The sequence below is a fragment of the Nerophis ophidion genome, linkage group LG11 (assembly GCF_033978795.1).
Source record: "Nerophis ophidion isolate RoL-2023_Sa linkage group LG11, RoL_Noph_v1.0, whole genome shotgun sequence".
Taxonomy (NCBI): Eukaryota; Metazoa; Chordata; class Actinopteri; order Syngnathiformes; family Syngnathidae; genus Nerophis; species Nerophis ophidion.
The window spans coordinates 28,961,386-28,981,162 of record NC_084621.1 but is presented as its reverse complement, the minus strand read 5'-3'; the positions used below and the strand labels follow the sequence as shown (position 1 = coordinate 28,981,162).

The window sequence follows — 19,777 nt, the reverse complement described above, 5'->3', positions numbered from 1 at the left end:
AACCGTGACAAAGAAGTTGGGAAAGGTGGCGATAACTACTGATAAAGTTGAGGAATTCTCATCAAACACTTATTTGGAACATCCCACAGGTGTGCAGGCTAATCGGGAAAGGTGGGTGCCATGATTGGGTATAAAAGCAGCTTCCGTGAAATGCTCGGTCATCCACAAACAAGGATTGGGAGACGGTCACCACTTTGTGAACAAACGCGTGAGCAAATTGTCAAACAGTTTAAGAACAACATTTCTCAACGGGCTATTGCAAGAAATTTAGGAATTTCACCATCTACGGTCCGTAATACCATCAAAAGGTTCAGAGAATCTGGAGAAATCACGCCACGTAAGCAATGATACAATGGACCTTCGATCCCTCAGGCGGTACTGCATCAAAAAGCGACATCAGTGTGTAAAGGATATCATCACATGGGCTCAGGAACACTTCAGAAAACCAGTCAGTAACCACAGTTTGTCGCTACATCTGTAAGTGCAAGTTAAAACTCTACTATGCAAAGCCAAAGCCATTTATCAACGACATACAGAAACTCCGCTGGCTTCACTGGGCCCAAGCTCAGCTAAGATGGACTGATGCAAAGTGGAAAAGTGTTCCGTGGTCTGACGAGTCCACATTTCAAATTATTTTTTGGAAACGGTGAACGTCGTGTCCTCTGGACCAAAGAGGAAAGGAACCATCAGGACTGTTCTAGATGCAAAGTGGAAAAGCCAGCATCTGTGATGCTATGGGGGTGCATTAGTGGCCAAGGCATGGGTAAATTACACATCTGTGAAGGCACCATTAATGCTGAATGGTCCATATAGGTTTTGGAGCAACATATGTTGCCATTCAAGCAACGTTATCATGGACGCCCTTGCTTATTTCAGCAATACAATGCCAAGTCACTTGTTACAGCAGCGTGGCTTCATAGTAAAAGAGTGCGGGTACTAGACTGGCTTGCCTGTAGTCCAGACCTGTGTCCCATTGAAAATGTGTGGCGTAATATGAAGCCTAAAATACCACAACGGAGACACCGGACTGTTGAACAACTTAAGCTGTACATAAAACAAGAATGGGAAAGAATTCCACCTGAAAAGCTTAAAAAATGTGTCTCCTTAGTTCCCAAACGTTTATTGAGTGTTCTTAAAAGAAAAGGTGATGAAACACAATTGTGAACATGCCGTTTCCCAACTACTTTGGCACGCGTTGCAGCCATGAAATTCTAAGTTAATTATTATTTGCAAAAAAAAAAAAGTTTATGAGTTTGAACATCAAATATTTTTTCTCTGTAGTGCATTCAATTGAATATGGATTGAAAAAGATTTGCAAATCATTGTATTCCGTTTATATTTACATCTAACACAATTTCCCAACTCATATGGAAACGGGGTTTGTATACACATGTATATGTGTGCCCCGACGGGATCGCCACCTTATCGTGGTGGGGCACTTTGCGTGTCTCCATGACCCCTAGAGCTATGTCGGCTGGAGTCTTGTACTCCTGGCAGGGTTACCCAAGCCGAACAGGTCGAAGGGTAGAGGCCAGACTAAGAGTGATCCCGAAGACCTCAACGGTGGAGCAGGCAGAAGATGGTAGCAGTGAGAAGCACCACAATGGCTGTAAAAGTGGATGAAGGCTAAGGGAGCACACCCCGACAGAAAAGCAAGCTGGTGGCGGCAAGCTTTGAGGCGGTTTCCCAAAAACCTGGATTCCGGCAGCTTCCTGCAGCTGTAAGAAGATGCCGGTCGTCTAGGGTCTCCCTTGCCACTGGAACGATCTTCTTACAATCAAGGTAGTGGCGTTGGGAAAAGCGCACCCTTCATGCCACTCTAAAAACCATCATTGCGCAGGTATCTTCTTTACCTGAGTCTCCGACCTCAAAAGTCTGACGGCGATGGAGCGTCCAGTAACGGGGGCAGGTTTGAATGAGCTGGAAGCTCTTAGCTGGAACTCTGCACGTCAGCGGCACAGGACAACGGTCGTTAGCAGCTGGGATTGAGTGGCAGCTGTTTCCCGCAGACTCCTGTGCGTCTGAGCAGCCCCTATTTAGGGACCGCACTGCTCACCCCAATTGGGGAAAGGCCTAGAAAAGGTGGCCTAAAGATTGCCCACTCAACACAGTACCCGGGCAGGAAATCGCACCTGTCGGGACATTCCATTATGCGGTCGAAATACAAAGATTATACCATTTAGAATTGCAGCATGGAACATAAGGACACTCCTGGTTGCCAGTCTGGACAGACCACAGCGCAGAACAGCACTTGTTGCCAGCGAGGTAAAGCGCTACAATGTGGCAGCACTCAGTGAGACCCGATTGAGAGGGTTATACATTCTTTTGGAGAGGATTCCCCATGGGCGGACCACACCTTCACGTAGTTGGTTTTGCAATCAAGAACAGCCTTCTGCTCAAGCTCACAGAATCACCAGTGGGTGTCAGTGAAAGGCACATGACTCTTCGCATCCCCCTTGCAAAATGCAGACATGTCACCTTGGTAAGTGCCTATGCACCAACTCTGCCATCCAATGATGAAGAGAAGGATTGCTTCTACCAGGCACTAGATGACATCCTCAGTCACATCCCGAGGAGTGACAAAATCATGCTGCTTGGTGATTTCAATGCAAGAGTCGGAAAGAACACGCAAAACTGGAATGGTGTGATAGGCGCCCACGGCATTGGAACACAATCTTACCATCACAAACACCATCTTCCAACAAAAGAACAAATATAAGGCATCCTGGATGCATCCCAGGTCCAAACACTGGCACCTGATCGACTTTGCGATCGTGAAGAGAGCTGACCTCAAGGACGTGCTCATTACAAGAGCTATGCGAGGAGCAGACTGCTGGACAGACCACCGCATGATTCTGACAAAGGTCAGAATGCATGTTCGGCCCCTAACACATCACGGTGCACCTAAGAGGAAAACACTGAACTGTGCCAGACTCTCCAGCAGCGACACCCGTGACAACTTCCGTCGCTCCCTAGCTGAGAAGCTGGCAGACATTGAGCCGCTGATCACCTCAGAGTCTGGGATGGATGAGAAGTGGACCTCCCTATCCACCATCCTCTTTGACACTGCAGCCCAAGTCATTGGTTTCAAAACTAAGAAACACCAGGACTGGTTTGACCAGAATGCTGGAGAGATCTCCACCCTCCTGTACAGAATGCACAAGGCACACAGAGCCACCCTGAACAACCCACAATCCCAATTCCATAAAAAGCAATGGCAAGCCCTTCGTTCTGAGTCCCAAACAACACTCAGAAAACTGAAAGATGATTGGTGGATCTCAAAGGCCAATGAAATCCAGTCTCACGCTGATAGAAATGATATGCACAGTTTCTAAGATGCAGTGAAAACCGTCTACGGTCCCAGAAACTGCTCCCTGGCACCTGTTAGATCTGCTGATGGAACATCTTTAATCAAGGATCAGGCTATGATAGTGGAGCGGTGGGCTGAGCATTTTAACACCGTGCTCAACCAGCCCACCCCAGTGGACCCAACTGTCCTTGCAGAGCTCCCTGAACATCCTAGATTGCCAGATCTCGACCTCCCCCCAACCTTCAAAGAAATCCTGCATGCAGTCAAAACCCTGAAAAACAATAAATCCCCTGGACCTGACAGCATCCCGGCTGAACTTCTCAAGGAACGAGGCTACCTCTGTACACGGACACTGCATCTCTACATTTCAGAGGTGTGGAGACGAGAGTGTGTCCCGCAACAGTGGAAAGATGCCAACATTGTGACCATCTACAAGAACAAAAGAGACAAATCCATCTGCTCCAATAGTAGGGGTATCTCTCTGTTGGCCATTGCTGGAAAGGTCCTTGCCAAGGTCATGCTCCGCAGACTCATCCCCGCAATATCAGAACGGGTCACCCCAGAGTCGCAGTGTGGTTTTCGGAAAAACAGGGGGACAGTTGACATGATGTTTGTGACACGTCAGCTCCAAGAGAAATGCAGGGAGCAGCACAAGGACTTGTTCATTGCCTTTGTCGACCTTTCAAAGGTAAACAGGGACCTACTGTGGCAAGTCCTGAAGAGATTTGGGTGTCCACCCAAGTTTCTCACCATCCTTGCACAGTTCCATTCTGGGATGATGGCCCGAGTGGTAGTGGGAAGACACAGCTCAGATCCCTTTGGTGTGAAAACTGGAGTGAGGCAGGGCTGTGTGCTGGCTCCAGTTCTCTTCAATATCTTCCTCGTCTGTGTCACAACACTGCTACGTAGGGGGATGGAGGAGCAGGCTGGAGTTACCATAGACTTCAGGCTTGATGGTAACCTGTTTAACATCAGGAGGCTACAGGCAACTACCAAGCTGACCTCAGAGACCATCATTGAGCTGCAGTACGCCGATGACTGTGCCCTGGTTGCCCATACACCACAGGCTCTGCAAAACATCCTCTCGGCAGTTGTAACTGCATATACCAGAATGGGACTGACGATCAACACCCAGAAGACAGAGGTACTCTGTCAGTCTAGTGCTGACCTCCCACAAAACCCCACAATAACCCTCACAGCAGCAGGGCAACAGCTGCTCACGGTGCCCACCTTTAAATACCTGGGGAGCATAATGTCTGACACCTGCTCAATGGATGACGAGATCCAGAACCGCCTCAAGCAAGCATCAGCATCTTTTGGTCGTCTAAGGAGAAGGGTTTTTCAGAACAGCAACCTCAAACTCCACACCGAAGTGCTGGTCTACAGAGCAGTATGCATCACTGCATTACTGTACGGATGTGAGTCATGGACTATCTACAGCCGCCATCTGAGAAGCCTGGAGACTTTCCATGTAAGATGTCTGCAGAAGATCCTTGGCATCACATGGAAGGACAGAGTGCCGCACACAGAAGTGCTGGAGAGGGCAGGCAGCTGCAGTGTGGAGTCCATCATGACCTGACATCAACTCAGGTGGTTGGGGCATGTCATCCGAATGCCCAGCCATAGACTTCCACGCAAAATCCTCTATGGTCAGTTACACCTAGGCCAACGCAGTGCTGGTGGGCAGAAGAAGCGGTTCAAAGACCAAATGAAGACCACACTGAAGAGATGCCAGATCAACCCCTCTTCACTGGAGGAACTTCCTTCCTGCCGAGACCTCTGGCGCTCCCACTCCTCACAGGGAGTGGATTATATAGAGGAACAGCGCACACAACACCGTGCAGCAAAGCGTGCGAAGAGGCATGCTCGCCGAGCCACCCCTGCTCCCCCCAGCACCTCCTTCACATGCCCGGTCTGTAACCGCATCTGTGCATCCAGGATCGGACTGTTCAAACATCAGCAGACTCACAAATAAAAGAAGATGGTCATCATCAAATCGATGGACAACCATAAGCAAGTAAATATGTATGTATGTATATATGTATAATCTATATGTATATACATATGTATATATGTATACATGTGTTTATATATATTTATATATATTAAAAAACAAACTTAAAATGTGTAATATTCTTAAAGAATGGAATGCCTTTCTTGTACCATGAACATCTAAAAGGTTTTGACATAAGACACCAGATCACTTCATGAAGAAGAGGATTGCTGTCAATAATGATTATTTTTCTTGTAATTATGCTTAATAATGCAGTGTTTCAGTCATAAACACAAAATGTTCAAGTTGATATACATCTGAAGAGTGCAACATCAGCATTTATTGCTTTTTAAGTTCATTTTGATGAGGATTCTGCCCTAAAACACTGTGCTGGGTTCTGGTTTTGGTTGTGCTTGTGAGCATGTGGCGTCCATCTGGTTGCTGCGTGAGCATGAAAAGCATGATTGTGTTTGTGATGATGAATGAAGTTACAATACGTACGTCTGCACGCCGCGTCCTCCGGGGGGACGTCGATGTTGTTGTGTCGGTTCCCTGATCAAGTGGACATGTTCTACACTTTCTGTCAGCTCCAGGGGTGTAGGCATACAACGTTTTACGATTTCGATATACACTGATTTCGGAGCTTTGAGTATAGGTCCTTACTGATGTTAATCCGATACTTTAGCAGCAATAATTATTTTTACTTGTATTATTTTGTCGTGTGGAATATTAGGAAAGGTTTAAACAAGTAAAAATACTGAAAGGGACAATGGTAGGTATGAAAACACTAACCTTATGGCATATTTATGCTCTTAACGTGGAGCGTTAGTGTTTGTTGGTGACACTTGGTGGCCACAATCATTCATTAAATTAAAGTCATTATACAGTAAGTTGAATAATGCGGACATATTTGTTACTAGAAGTAAACTCGCTGCAGGAATGCTTGTATCGAAGCACTGATATTGGACATTTTAAATGTAAGCCGATATGCTCCGATACTTGTTTTTTTTTTGTTTTGTTTTGTTTTTACATTTAAAAAAAATGTTCTGAGCTTTTTAGCGTTTTGTCCAACTAATTTGTATTCTTCAACAACTGACACATCATGAGTAGCTGTAATTGTAATATTTTCTGATTATTAATTACAATTTGAAATGAATACAAAAATATATATACTGTATATAAATATATATGTATATGGGCTTCACAGTGGCAGAGGGGTTAGTACGTCTGCCTCACAATACGAAGGTGCTGAGTAGTCAGGGTTCAATCCCGGGCTCAAGATCTTTCTGTGTGGAGTTTGCATGTCCTCCCCGTGAATGCGTGGTTTCCCTCCGGGTACTCCGGCTACCTCCCACCTCCAATGCACCTGTGGATAGGTTGATTGGCAACACTAAAAAATTGGCCCTAGTGTGTGAATGTTGTCTGTCTATCTGTTTTGGCCCTGCGATGAGGTGGCGACTTGTCCAGGGTGTACTCTGCCTTCCGCCCGATTGTAGCTGAGATGGGCACCAGCGCCCCCCACGACACCAAAGGGAATAAGATAAGCGGTAGACACTTAATGGATGGATATATATATATATATATATATATATATATATATATATATATATATATATATATATATATATATATATATATATACACAGTGAAGAAAATGAGTATTTAAACACCCTGCGGTTTTGCAAGTTCTCCCACTTAGAAATCATGGAGGGGGCTGAAATTTTCACGGTAGGTGCATGTCCACTGTATGAGAGATAACCTAAAATGAAAAATCCAGAAATCACAATCTATGATTTTTTTAACAATTTACTCGTGTGATACAGCTGAAAATAAGTATTTGAACACCAACATTAATATTTGGTAGAGTAGCCTTTGTTTGCAATTACAGAGGTCAAACGTTTCCTGTAGTTCTTTACCAGGTTTGCACAGAATGCATGAGGGATTTTCGCCCACTCCTCCACACAGATCTTCTCTGGATCAGTAAGGTTTCTGGGTTGTTGCTGAGTAACACAGACTTTCAGCTCCCTCCAAAGATTTTCAATTGGATTTAGGTCTGGAGACTGGCTAGGCCACTCCAGAACCTTGATATGGCACTCACGAAGCCACTTCTTGGTTTTCCTGGCTGTGTGCTTTTGGTCATTGTCATGTTGGAAGATCCAGCCACGACTCATCTTCAATGATCTGACTAAGGGAAGGAGGTTTTTGGCCAAAATCTCACAATACAAGGCTGCAGTCATCCTCTCCTTAATACAGTACAGTCGTCCTGTCCCATGAGCAGAAAAACACCCCCAAAGGATGATGCTACCACCCCCATTCTTCACAGTAGGTCTGGTGTTCTTGAGATGGTACGCATCATTCTTCTTCCTCCAAACACACATAGTGGAATTATGACCAAAAAGGTCAATTTTGGTCTCATCTGTCCACAAAACTTTCTCCCATGACTCCTCTGGATCATCCAAATGGTCATTAGAAAACTTAAGACGGGCCTTAACATGTGCTGGTTTAAGCAGGGAACCTTCCGTGCCATGCATGATTTCAAACCATGACGTCTTAGTGTATTACCAACAGTGACCAAGGAAATAGTGGTCCCAGCTCTTTTCAGGTCATTGACCAAGTCCTGCCGTGTAGTCCTGGGCTGATTTGTCACCTTTCTTAGCATCATTGTGACCACACGAGGTGATATCTTGCATGGGGTTCCACTCCCATTGAGATTGACCGTCATGTTTAGCTTCTTCCATTTTCTAATCATTGCTCCAACAGTGGACCTTCTTTCACCAAGCTGCTTGGCTATTTCTCCATAGCCCTTTCCATCCTTGTGGAGCTGTACAATTTTGTCTCTGGTGTCTTTGGACAGCTCTTTGCTCTTAGCCATGCTGAATGTTTGGGTCTTACTGATTGTATGGGGTGGACAGGTGTCTTTATGCAGCTAACGACCTCACACAGGTGCATCTGATTCAGGATAATACAGTGGAGTGGAGGAGGACTTTTAAAGGCAGACTAACAGGTCTTTGACGGTCAGAATTCTAGCTGATGGACAGGTGTTAGAATACTTATTTTCAGCTGTATCACACAAATAAATTGTTAAAAGATCATATATTGTGATTTCTGGATTTTTCTTTTTAGGTTATCTCTCATACAGTGGACATGCACCTACTGTGAAAATTTCAGACCCCTCCATTATTTATTTCTAAGTGGGAGAACTTGCCAAATAGCAGGGTGTTCAAATACTTATTTTCTTTACTGTATATATATATATATATACATATATATATATATATATATATATATATATATATATATCAATAAAGTACTATGTAAGTATGCATGCATGCATACAAGTGAAATTCATGCAGAGGTTTGTTTATTCCAGTAATTACATGTACAAGGTGAAACTAATATGACACAGGTTCATAACATGCAACTCAAAATATTTCAAGCCTTCTGTTGATTTAATTTTGCTGATTATGGCTTACATTTTATGTTCATCCTGAATTGAGAATCTCATAAAATGTGTTGTTTTCAAAAACTTTTCATATTGATAGATAGATAGATAGTACTTTATTGATTCATTCAGGAGAGTTGAAATTTCAGCGGCAGTGTACAGAGTTGAGATCAAATTTAAAAAGTGAAAAATAAATAATGGGGGGAAACAAAATAGAAAAATATTACAATAAGAATAAATATCAACAATGAGAATAAACATAACAGTAAAATAGGAATATAACAAGAGAAACAAGGCAGTAGAGACCATGTTATGAAAAAGTATTGCACTATTATTGTTTTGCATCCCCTGTCATCCTATATCCCCACAACCCCCAGTGAGGAGTTGTACAGGCTAATGGCGTGTGGGATAAATGAGTTTTTGAGTTTATTAGTCCTGCACTTGGGATGAAGCAGTGTAGCACTGAACAGGCTCCTATGGCTACTGATAACGCTGTGCAGAGGCTGACTGGTATCATCCATGATGCTCACTAGTTTGTCCACGGTGCTCTTCTCTGCATATATATATATATATATATATATATATATATATATATATATATATATATATATATATACATATATATATATATATATATATGTGTGTATGTATATATATATATATATATATATATATATATATATATGTGTATATATATATGTATATATATGTATATATATATATATATATATATATATACATATATATATATATATATGTGTATATATATATATGTGTATATATATATATGTATATATATATATGTATATATATATATATATATATATATATATATATATATATATGTGTATATATATATATATATATATATGTGTATATATATATATATATGTATATGTGTATATATATATGTATATGTATATATATGTATATGTATATATATATATATACAGTATATATATGTGTATATATATATATGTATATGTATGTATATATATATATGTATATATATATATATATGTATATATATATATATATACATATATATATATACATACATATATATATGTATATATATATATGTATATATATATATATATATATATATATGTATATATATGTATATATATATATATATATATATGTATATATATATATATATGTATATATATATATATATGTATGTATATATATATATATGTATGTATATATATATATATATGTATATATATATATGTACATATGTGTATATGTATGTATATATGTATATACATATATGTATATATACATACAGTATATATACATATAATATATGTATGTATATATGTCTATATATATGTATATATATGTATGTGTCTATATACTGTATGTATATACATATATGTATATATACATATATATGTATGTATATATGTCTATATATATGCATGTATATATATATGTATATATATGTATGTGTGTATATATATGTATATGCATATATATATGTATATATATGTATGTATATACATATATACGTATGTACATACATGCATATATATATATATATATATGTACATATATATATATATATATATATGTACATATATATATATATATATCTGTACATATATATATATATATATATATATATATATATACATACATATATATATGTATGTATGTATATATGTATGTATATATATGTGTATATATATATATATATATATATATGTACATATATATATATATATATATATATATATATATATATATATATATATATATATATATATATATCAATCAATGTTTATTTATATAGCCCCAAATCACAAATGTCTCAAAGGACTGCACAAATCATTACGACTACAACATCCTCGGAAGAACCCACAAAAGGGCAAGGAAAACTCACACCCAGTGGGCAGAGAGAATTCACATCCAGTGGGACGCCAGTGACAATGCTGACTATGAGAAACCTTGGAGAGGACCTCAGATGTGGGCAACCCCCCCTCTCTAGGGGACCGAAAGCAATGGATGTCGAGCGGGTCTAACATGATACTGTGAAAGTTCAATCCATAGTGGCTCCAACACAGCCGCGAGAGTTCAGTTCAAGCTGATCCAAGACAGCAGCGAGAGTCCCGTCCACAGGAAACCATCTCAAGCGGATCAGCAGCGTAGAGATGTCCCCAACCGATACAGGCGAGCTGTCCATCCTGGGTCCCGACGAGCGGTCCATCCTGGGTCTCGACTCTGGACAGCCAGTACTTCATCCATGGTCATCGGACTGGACCCCCTCCACAAGGGAGGGGGTGACATAGGAGAAAGAAAAGAAGCGGCAGATCAACTGGTCTAAAAAGGAGGTCTATTTAAAGGCTAGAGTATACAGATGAGTTTTAAGGTGAGACTTAAATGCTTCTACTGAGGTAGCATCTCGAACTGTTACCGGGAGGGCATTCCAGAGTACTGGAGCCCGAACGGAAAACGCTCTATAGCCCGCAGACTTTTTTTGGGCTCTAGGAATCACTAATAAGCCGGAGTCTTTTGAACGCAGATTTCTTGCCGGGACATACGGTACAATACAATCGGCAAGATAGGCTGGAGCTAGACCGTGTAGTATTTTATACGTAAGTAGTAAAACCTTAAAGTCACATCTTAAGTGCACAGGAAGCCAGTGCAGGTGAGCCAGTACAGGCGTAATATGATCAAACTTTCTTGTTCTTGTCAAAAGTCTAGCAGCCGCATTTTGTACCAGCTGTAATCTTTTAATGCTAGACATGGGGAGACCCGAAAATAATACGTTACAGTAATCGAGACGAGACGTAACAAACGCATGGATAATGATCCCGGCGTCTTTAGTGGACAAAATGGAGCGAATTTTAGCGATATTACGGAGATGAAAGAAGGCCGTTTTAGTAACGCTTTTAATGTGTGACTCAAAGGAGAGAGTTGGGTCGAAGATAATACCCAGATTTTTTACAGAGTCACCTTGTTTTATTATTTGGTTGTCAAATGTTAAAGTTGTATTATTAAATAGAGGTCGGTGTCTAGCAGGACCGATAATCAGCATTTCCGTTTTTTTGGCATTAAGTTGCAAAAAGTTAGCGGACATCCATTGTTTAATTTCATTAAGACACGCTTCCAACTGACTACAGTCCGGCGTGTTGGTCAGCTTTAGGGGCATGTAGAGTTGGGTGTCATCAGCATAACAGTGAAAGCTAATACCGTATTTGCGTATGACGTCACCCAGCGGCAGCATGTAGATGCTGAAGAGTACAGGGCCAAGGACCGAACCCTGGGGAACTCCACGTTACCTTAACATAGTCCGAGGTCACACTGTTATGGGAGACGCACTGCATCCTATCAGTAAGATAAGAGTTAAACCATGACAGGGCTGAGTCTGACATACCAATTCGTGTTTTGATACGCTCTAATAAAATATTATGATCGACGGTATCGAAAGCAGCGCTAAGATCGAGGAGCAGCAACATAGATGACGCATCAGAGTCCATCGTTAGCAATAGATCATTAGTCAATTTTGCGAGGGCTGTCTCAGTCGAGTGATTTGCCCTGAAACCGGATTGAAAGGTTTCACATAGATTGTTAAACGCTAAGTGTTCATTTAGCTGCTCTGCAACAATTTTTTCGAGGATTTTCGAAATAAAGGGAAGGTGAGACACCGGTCGGTAGTTTACCATGAGGTCAGGATCGAGGTTAGGTCTTTTAAGAAGAGGATGAATAACCGCTTTTTTGAATGCAAGGGGAACAGTGCCCGAGGAAAGTGATAAGTTTATAATATTTAGCACTGATGGACCTAATAATACAAAAAGCTCCTTGATAAGTTTCCCAGGAAGTGGGTCAAGTAAACATGTTGTTTGTTTTATTCCATTTACACGTTGTAACAATCCTTCTAATGTTATTTCATCAAAACGAGAGAAACTATTTTGGATATTTGCAGTATCCGCCGTATATACAATCGTATCTGTGTTACTATAACCCAGTTGTAGCTGGGACGCATTGTCTTTAATCTCCTTTCTAATAAGTTCAATTTTCTTATTAAAGAACTTCATAAAGTCATCTGCTGAATAGGTGGAGCTACTGGAAGAAGTCCCTTGTTGGGTTAGCAATGCTACTGTACTAAACAAAAATTTTGGATCGTTTTTATTAATGCGGATGAGATTTGAGTAATAATTTGTTTTAGCTAAGGTAAGCATGCGTTTATAAGTTATTAAACTATCACTCCATGCTTGATGGTGCACCTCAAGTTTAGTCGTGCGCCATTTGCGTTCCAGCTTTCTACATAATAATTTCTGAGCTCTAGTTTCTTCAGTAAACCATGGCGTACGCCTTTTTGGAGCCTTTTTTAACTTCAGCGGTGCTATACTATCAATGGTTTCGCGCAGTGCGTTGTTAAAGTTGTTAGTGAGGTTATCAATAGAGCCCACATACTTTGGGAACGGTGCCATTACCGAGGGCAGTAGGTCCGCAAGAGTCGTCGTTGTGGCAGCATTAATGTTGCGGCTGCTATAGCAGTTATTATTATTATTAGTTTGACGAACATGCGTCTGAACTTCGAATTTTATAAGGTAATGATCGGACAATACTTTAGTATACGGGAGTATCGTAACTTTGGAAACGGTGGTACCTCTGACAAGCACTAGGTCTATCGTATTACCGCTGCGATGCTTCGGTTCATTTATTATTTGTGTAAGACCACAGCTATCAATTATAGTCTGGAGTGCCACGCACGGTGGGTCCAATGGGGTATTCATATGGATATTAAAGTCCCCCATTATAATTATATTATCGATTTATATTTATTATTTAAGTTAGGACTAAAGTTAAAGTTTTCGTTTTATATTAGTGCGACACCCCCTCCCCTTTTGAGGTGACGGGCAATATGCGCATTCGTATAGTTAGGAGGGGATGCCTCATTTATCGCAAAAAAGTCATCTGGTTTAAGCCAGGTTTCGCTAAGACCGATGACGTTAAGGTTGTTGTCTCTAATGACCTCATTGACTACTAACGTTTTGGGAGACCAAGATCTGATGTTTAGAAAGCCCATATTATAGGTAGTGGGCTGTTTTAAGGAGTTGTTGATAAAATTATCTGTAGTAGCAATATTAATAATGTTGCGTTTATTATGCGCAGTGTACTTAAAATAATTACGACCATATCTAGGAATTGATATGACAGGAATTTTCAGATTGTCTACTTGGCGCTGCGATAAACTGAACGCATCATAATTTGCCACCTCAGTAGAACGCATGTCTAACTCTGACGTAGTCATAGACACAGTAGAAAAAACATTTTGTGAGTTGTGTATTATTCTACGAAAATTGTTATGTGTACAAGGATCGTCCAGCCTGGCGCTGGCTAGTTCTAGCTTAACTGACTCCATACCCACGCTAGCAGGCTCTGTAATTGCCTGTGACCGGGCTTGCTCTAGTGCAGTTAGTCAAATGTGGCTCAATGCGAAGTCTATGTTCCGAGACAAGAGGATAGCGCCTTCCTGGTTAGGGTGAAGGCCGTCTCTCCTCAGCAAGCTCGGTTTGCCCCAGAAAGAGGGCCAATTATCAATAAACGTAAATCCCTGTTGTCTGCAGAAGCTATCCAGCCATTTGTTAAGAGAGACTAATCTGGTATATCTCTCATCATTGCCTCTCCCAGGCAGGGGGCCAGAGACAATTACTCGATGCCTGGACATCTTTCTGGCGAGATTACAAGCCCTGGCTATGTTTCTCTTTGTAATCTCTGATTGTCTCATCCTAACGTCATTGGAGCCAACGTGTATTACTATATTCGCATAACTAGTGGTGCGGTTAGCCTGCCGTACGTGTTTACTAGACCTGTTGCGAGTTAGCTCCCTAAGATTAGCTTCAATGTCAGGTGCTCTGCCCCCGGGAATACACTTAATTGTGGCTGGTTTGCTAAGCTTTATGTTTCGGGTGATGGAGTCCCCTATGACTAAAGTGTGGTGCCCGGTAGACTGGGGTGTAGGACTAGCTAAATGTCTAAATATATTATGCGTCTCAACCGGTACACCGTAGCTTGTAGGCCGGTTAGGGCTGCTATAAGCTGGGCTAGTTAGCTCGCTACAGCTAACGCTAGCAGATGTGTCCGCAACATCTAAAGTTACGAAATTACACTGCTCTAACTGGCGGACACGGCTCTCTAGCAAAGCCAACCTATCCATGAGTAAAGTGCACGAAGCGCAGGAAGCCATACTCACAGAAACTTTCCGTCGCCGAGTGGAGTGCCAGCTGTCTTTGGGAAGTGGTGGTCACGGTGTATATATATATATATATATATATATATATATATACATATATATATATGTATATATATATGTACATATATATATATATATGAACATATATATATATATACACATATATATACGAACATATATATATGTATGTATATATACTGTATATATATATATATATATACACATGCACATACACGTACATACATATATATATATACATATATATGTATGTACATATGTATATATGTATATATATGTATATATACATATGTACAATGTACATACGTATATATGTATATATATATATACATATGTATGTATGTATATATACATGTATATATATATGTATGTACATATATGTATATATATATACATACAGTATATATATACATATATATACATATATGTATGTATATATGTCTATATATATATGTGTATATATATATATATATATATATATATATATATATATATATATATATATATATATATATATATATATATATATATATATATATATATATATATATACACACATGGATTGATTGATTGGCCCTAGTTGGTTAAAGATGTCTATCTGTGTTGGCCCTGCGATGAGGTGGCGACTTTTCCAGGGTGTACACGGCCCTCCGCCCAAATGCAGCTGGGGTAAGTTTCAGCGACCCTGAAAGGGACAAGCATTAGTAAATGGATTGATGAATTAAAATATATCTTTTTCCCAAAAATGTACTTTTAATTTGTTTTAATTATTTCACATAGTGTGAAAAATGTTAAAATCAAACATTTTCTTTCCTTTTTTTTTTTTTTATTAGTCAAAACATTTAGTTTTTAATTTCAGGTTTTTTATACAGTCATTGGGGAGCAATACAACTGATACATGATTGTATACATTGCATGTTCATATACTGTAATTGTAACATTTATTGATTTTCGAAGCGTTTTAAAGGCGTTTAGAGTGTCCGCTCTCAATATGTTTAAATCCCCCAACCTGAAGAAGCTTGCATGAGTGAAGGTTGGATGACTGACGTGAAGTCTTCCTCATGCGCAGGCCTTTGCCTCCCTCTCGCTGCTCTACTGGGCCATGCAGATCTTCTCTCAGCTGCTCTCCATCAAGAGGAAGTCAGACTGATCGTGGCCCTGCAGACCAGACCAGCTCACACTGTACCACCGGTACAAACAAATCTACTTTTTCCATTTCAGTTTTTGTTTCCTTTTTTAAAGTCAACAACCAAAAATTTGACTAACATGACTTCTTGTGTGCCTTTACTAACAAATTAAGCGGGTGAAAGTTTCTAATGTAAGACATCACCTTATCTTGCTGTTTATCCTGTATTTAAATGACACCCAATACGCTTATACTCTCCACATGCCCAGTGAAACTTCACAACACAATCCGTTCACTTTCTGGCCTCTAAACTTCAGAATAAACTAGAGTGTCGGAAAATAATCTGTTTCAGTGTCAAGCCATGGTTCATCGCAGACCGTACTTTACAGGCAAAGTGTAGCTGCCATACAAGTAGTGATGTTTCAATCTGGGTTGTATGCTGCCGATACCGATCATCCAAGAGTAAGATCGGCCGATACCAATACCAATCATATCTATAAACAGTATATTTTTCTATTATTTTTTAAATAACGAGTCCTACTGACATCTGCGGCTGGATGGATGGATCCTGTTGACATAATACTTCAAGATAGATACTTAGTAGAGTTTATGAGATACAATTGTTTGATAAAAATAAAGTCAATAGTACACAAGAACTAAACCAAAGTACAAGCACTAATTGACTGAAAGAGCACGCACTTGGCGCAACGATGTCATGTTTATCGATGGGAAAATGCTATTTTAAATGATTTGCCTGAGACCCTGAGAATAATAGGCAGTTGCCTTTCCATTAAGAAAAATAAACTAATTTTTAGTGTAAGTTTGCTGGTTTCAAGAAAATTAATGCCGAGCCCATATCATTATGTCAAGATAATGGAACTAGCGTTTACTTAATTTAAAGATATTTTTCAACATATTGAGAAAAAATGTCCCTTTTTTTTCTATCAAGAAAAGTGCACTTGTTATTAGTGAGAATATACTTATTCCAAGGTATTTTTGGGTTCATTGAGATCATCTTATTTTACTTGTTTTGGAAAGTCTTGACAAGCCAAATGTTCTTGTTCTTTGGCAGATAATTTTCCTTATTTCAAGTAAAATACCCTTATTTTTTATTTTTTATTTTTTTCTTGTTTTTGACACTGACTTTTTTGCAGTGCTGTTAATCGCACGTCACCTGCCGTCTCTGCATCTTGGGGTCACACATGCGACACCGTGACAAGCATGACCAAACACAGTGTGCAAAATAGGGCAATGTTAGCTATTTCATTCTAGTCTACATATGAGTCTTTTCCTGGTGGAACAAGAAACAGGTACAATATGTTATTGTGTATATACTGCATAAACATCCGATATAGCAGTGGTTCTCAATCTCAACCTTTTTTTAGTGATGTATCCCCTGTGAACATTTTTTTTAATTCAAGTACCCCCTTATCAGAGCAAAGCATTTTTGGTTTAAAAAAAAGAGATAAAGAAGTAAAATACAGCACTATGTCATCAGTTTTCAATTTATTAAATTGTATAATGGTGCAAAATATTGCTCATTTGTAGTAGTCTTTCTTATATTATTTGGAAAAAAGATATAAAAATAACTAAAAACTTGTTGAAAAATAAACAAGTGATTCAATTATAAATAAGGATTTCTACACATAGAAGTAATCATCAACTTAAAGTGCCCTCTTTGGGGATTGTAATAGAGATGCATCTGGATTCATGAACATTTCTTCACAAAAAAAGGAATCTTTAACATCAATATTTATGGAACATGTCCACAAAAAAATCTTGCTGTCAACACTGAATATTGCATTGTTGCATTTCTTTTCACAGTTTATGAATTTACATTCATATTTTGTTGAAGTATTATTCAATAAATATATTTATAAAAGATTTGAGTTGTTGCTATTTTTAGAAAATCTCACGTACTCCTTGGCATACCTTCAAGTACCCGAAGGGGTACGCGTACCCCCATTTGAGAACCACTGCGTTATAGTATCAGAGTTTTGGTACACAGCCCTCATTTTTGCACGTTTTAGATTTTAGTTTTGGATTTAGTGACTTAACATATTGCCATTGCTTGACCCTGGAACAGATTAAATAATTTACCAGTATTTCCTATGAAGGTAAAAAAAAAAAAAAAAAATCTCCGTAGACATTGTGTTGACTTTAGAGCTTCTACCGTAACCCTCAACTGTACTTGAATACAAATACTACTCTATGCTTTAACACGTGGTACGATAATGACTACTACCCTCATACTATTTGTTTGTGATGTACTCTATTTTATTATCATATCCAGTCCAGTGTTGTCACTGTGTCGGAAGGATCAAATTCTACGGTGCATAAGCAGGATATGAATGTGAAAAAGGAAGGCAGAGAGAATCCAATCACTTGATCAATCATTCCATCCTCGGATGTCTTTCATGCCAAGTCCTCCCACTGAGACCGAGGCAAAGGTGTTGTCCAGACGTCATGTGAGAGTGCAATATTCCACAGCTGATGGTGCTATTTCCTCCCCCGTAGTCGTGCGCGTCATGGTCCTAGTTATGAGAAGCACATGGAATTATTGATGTGTCACACCAGATATGACCAGAGGTAAACGTACATTTACTTAAATAACTTTTAAGAATGAATTGTACTTGTCAGAGCAGTTTTAATGCAAGATACGTTTTACTGAAGTATTTTTGTGCAGAATAAAACGCTACTTTTACTCCTGATTGCTATGTCTATTTATGTCATTATTTTATTAATTTCTCATCAAAGCATGCAGGGTGCATTTGGATATTTTCCATATTTTCAAAATCAATACAATATATAGAATAGTATTTTTGTTTTTATTAGCCTTTTGACCTGCCCTAAACTTTGGACCTGTCAAAGATAAGTCATATATATATATATATATATATATATATATATATATATATATATATATATATATATATATATATATATATATGTTTTTATTCTATGCTTTAATCTACAGAATAAAACTTCAGGACTGTCGATATAAAGTTATTTTTATTTTCATGTTTTATGCCCTTTTAGTCAAAATTGTCTTTTTATGACAAAAACACATTGATTTTAATGCATTAATATTTTCTTGAGTAATGACAGTTTTTTTTTTTTAAATCTTACTTAAACTCTTGGGGATCCAAAAGGGCCGCACTTATAAAAATATAAATGTAAGTCATACATTTTTTTTTCTTTACCTTCAACACTTACAGTCGTGGTCATAAGTTTACATACACTTGTCAAGAACGTAATGTTATGGCTGTCTTAAGTTGCCAGTAATTTTTACAACTGATTGGAGCACATATTTGTTTGTCACAAAAACATTCATTAAAGGGGAACATTATCACAATTTCTGAAAGGTTAAACCAATAAAGATCAGTTCCCATTGTCTTATTTTCATTTTCAAAGTTTTTCTCAAAATTTTACCCATCACGCAATATCCCGAAAAACGGGTTCAAAGTGCCCGATTTAACCGTTTTTATATCCACCCGTCCGTTATCCTGTGACGTCACAGCGTGACAACACAGAAACAAACATGGCGGATAGCACAGAAAGGTGTAGCGTTATTAGCTCGGATTCAGACTCGGATTTCAGCGCCGTAAGCGATTCAACAGATTACGCATGTATTGAAACGGATGGTTGGAGTGCGGAGGCAGGTACCGAAAATGAAATTA

At 39.1% G+C, this 19,777-nt stretch overlaps 1 protein-coding gene across 2 annotated transcripts in view; it reads left to right on the top strand.

The window, feature by feature from the left end:
• agmo (alkylglycerol monooxygenase) overlaps window positions 1-18,808 on the top strand; it is a 227,004-nt gene extending 208,196 nt beyond the window's left edge. For both annotated transcript variants that reach the window (XM_061915521.1, XM_061915520.1), the window contains one exon: window positions 16,041-18,808. In XM_061915521.1, the coding sequence (XP_061771505.1) occupies window positions 16,041-16,121 (81 nt within the window). In that variant the 3' untranslated portion in view covers window positions 16,122-18,808. The remainder of the gene's footprint in view (window positions 1-16,040) is intronic.
• Window positions 18,809-19,777: the final 969 nt, after the last annotated feature.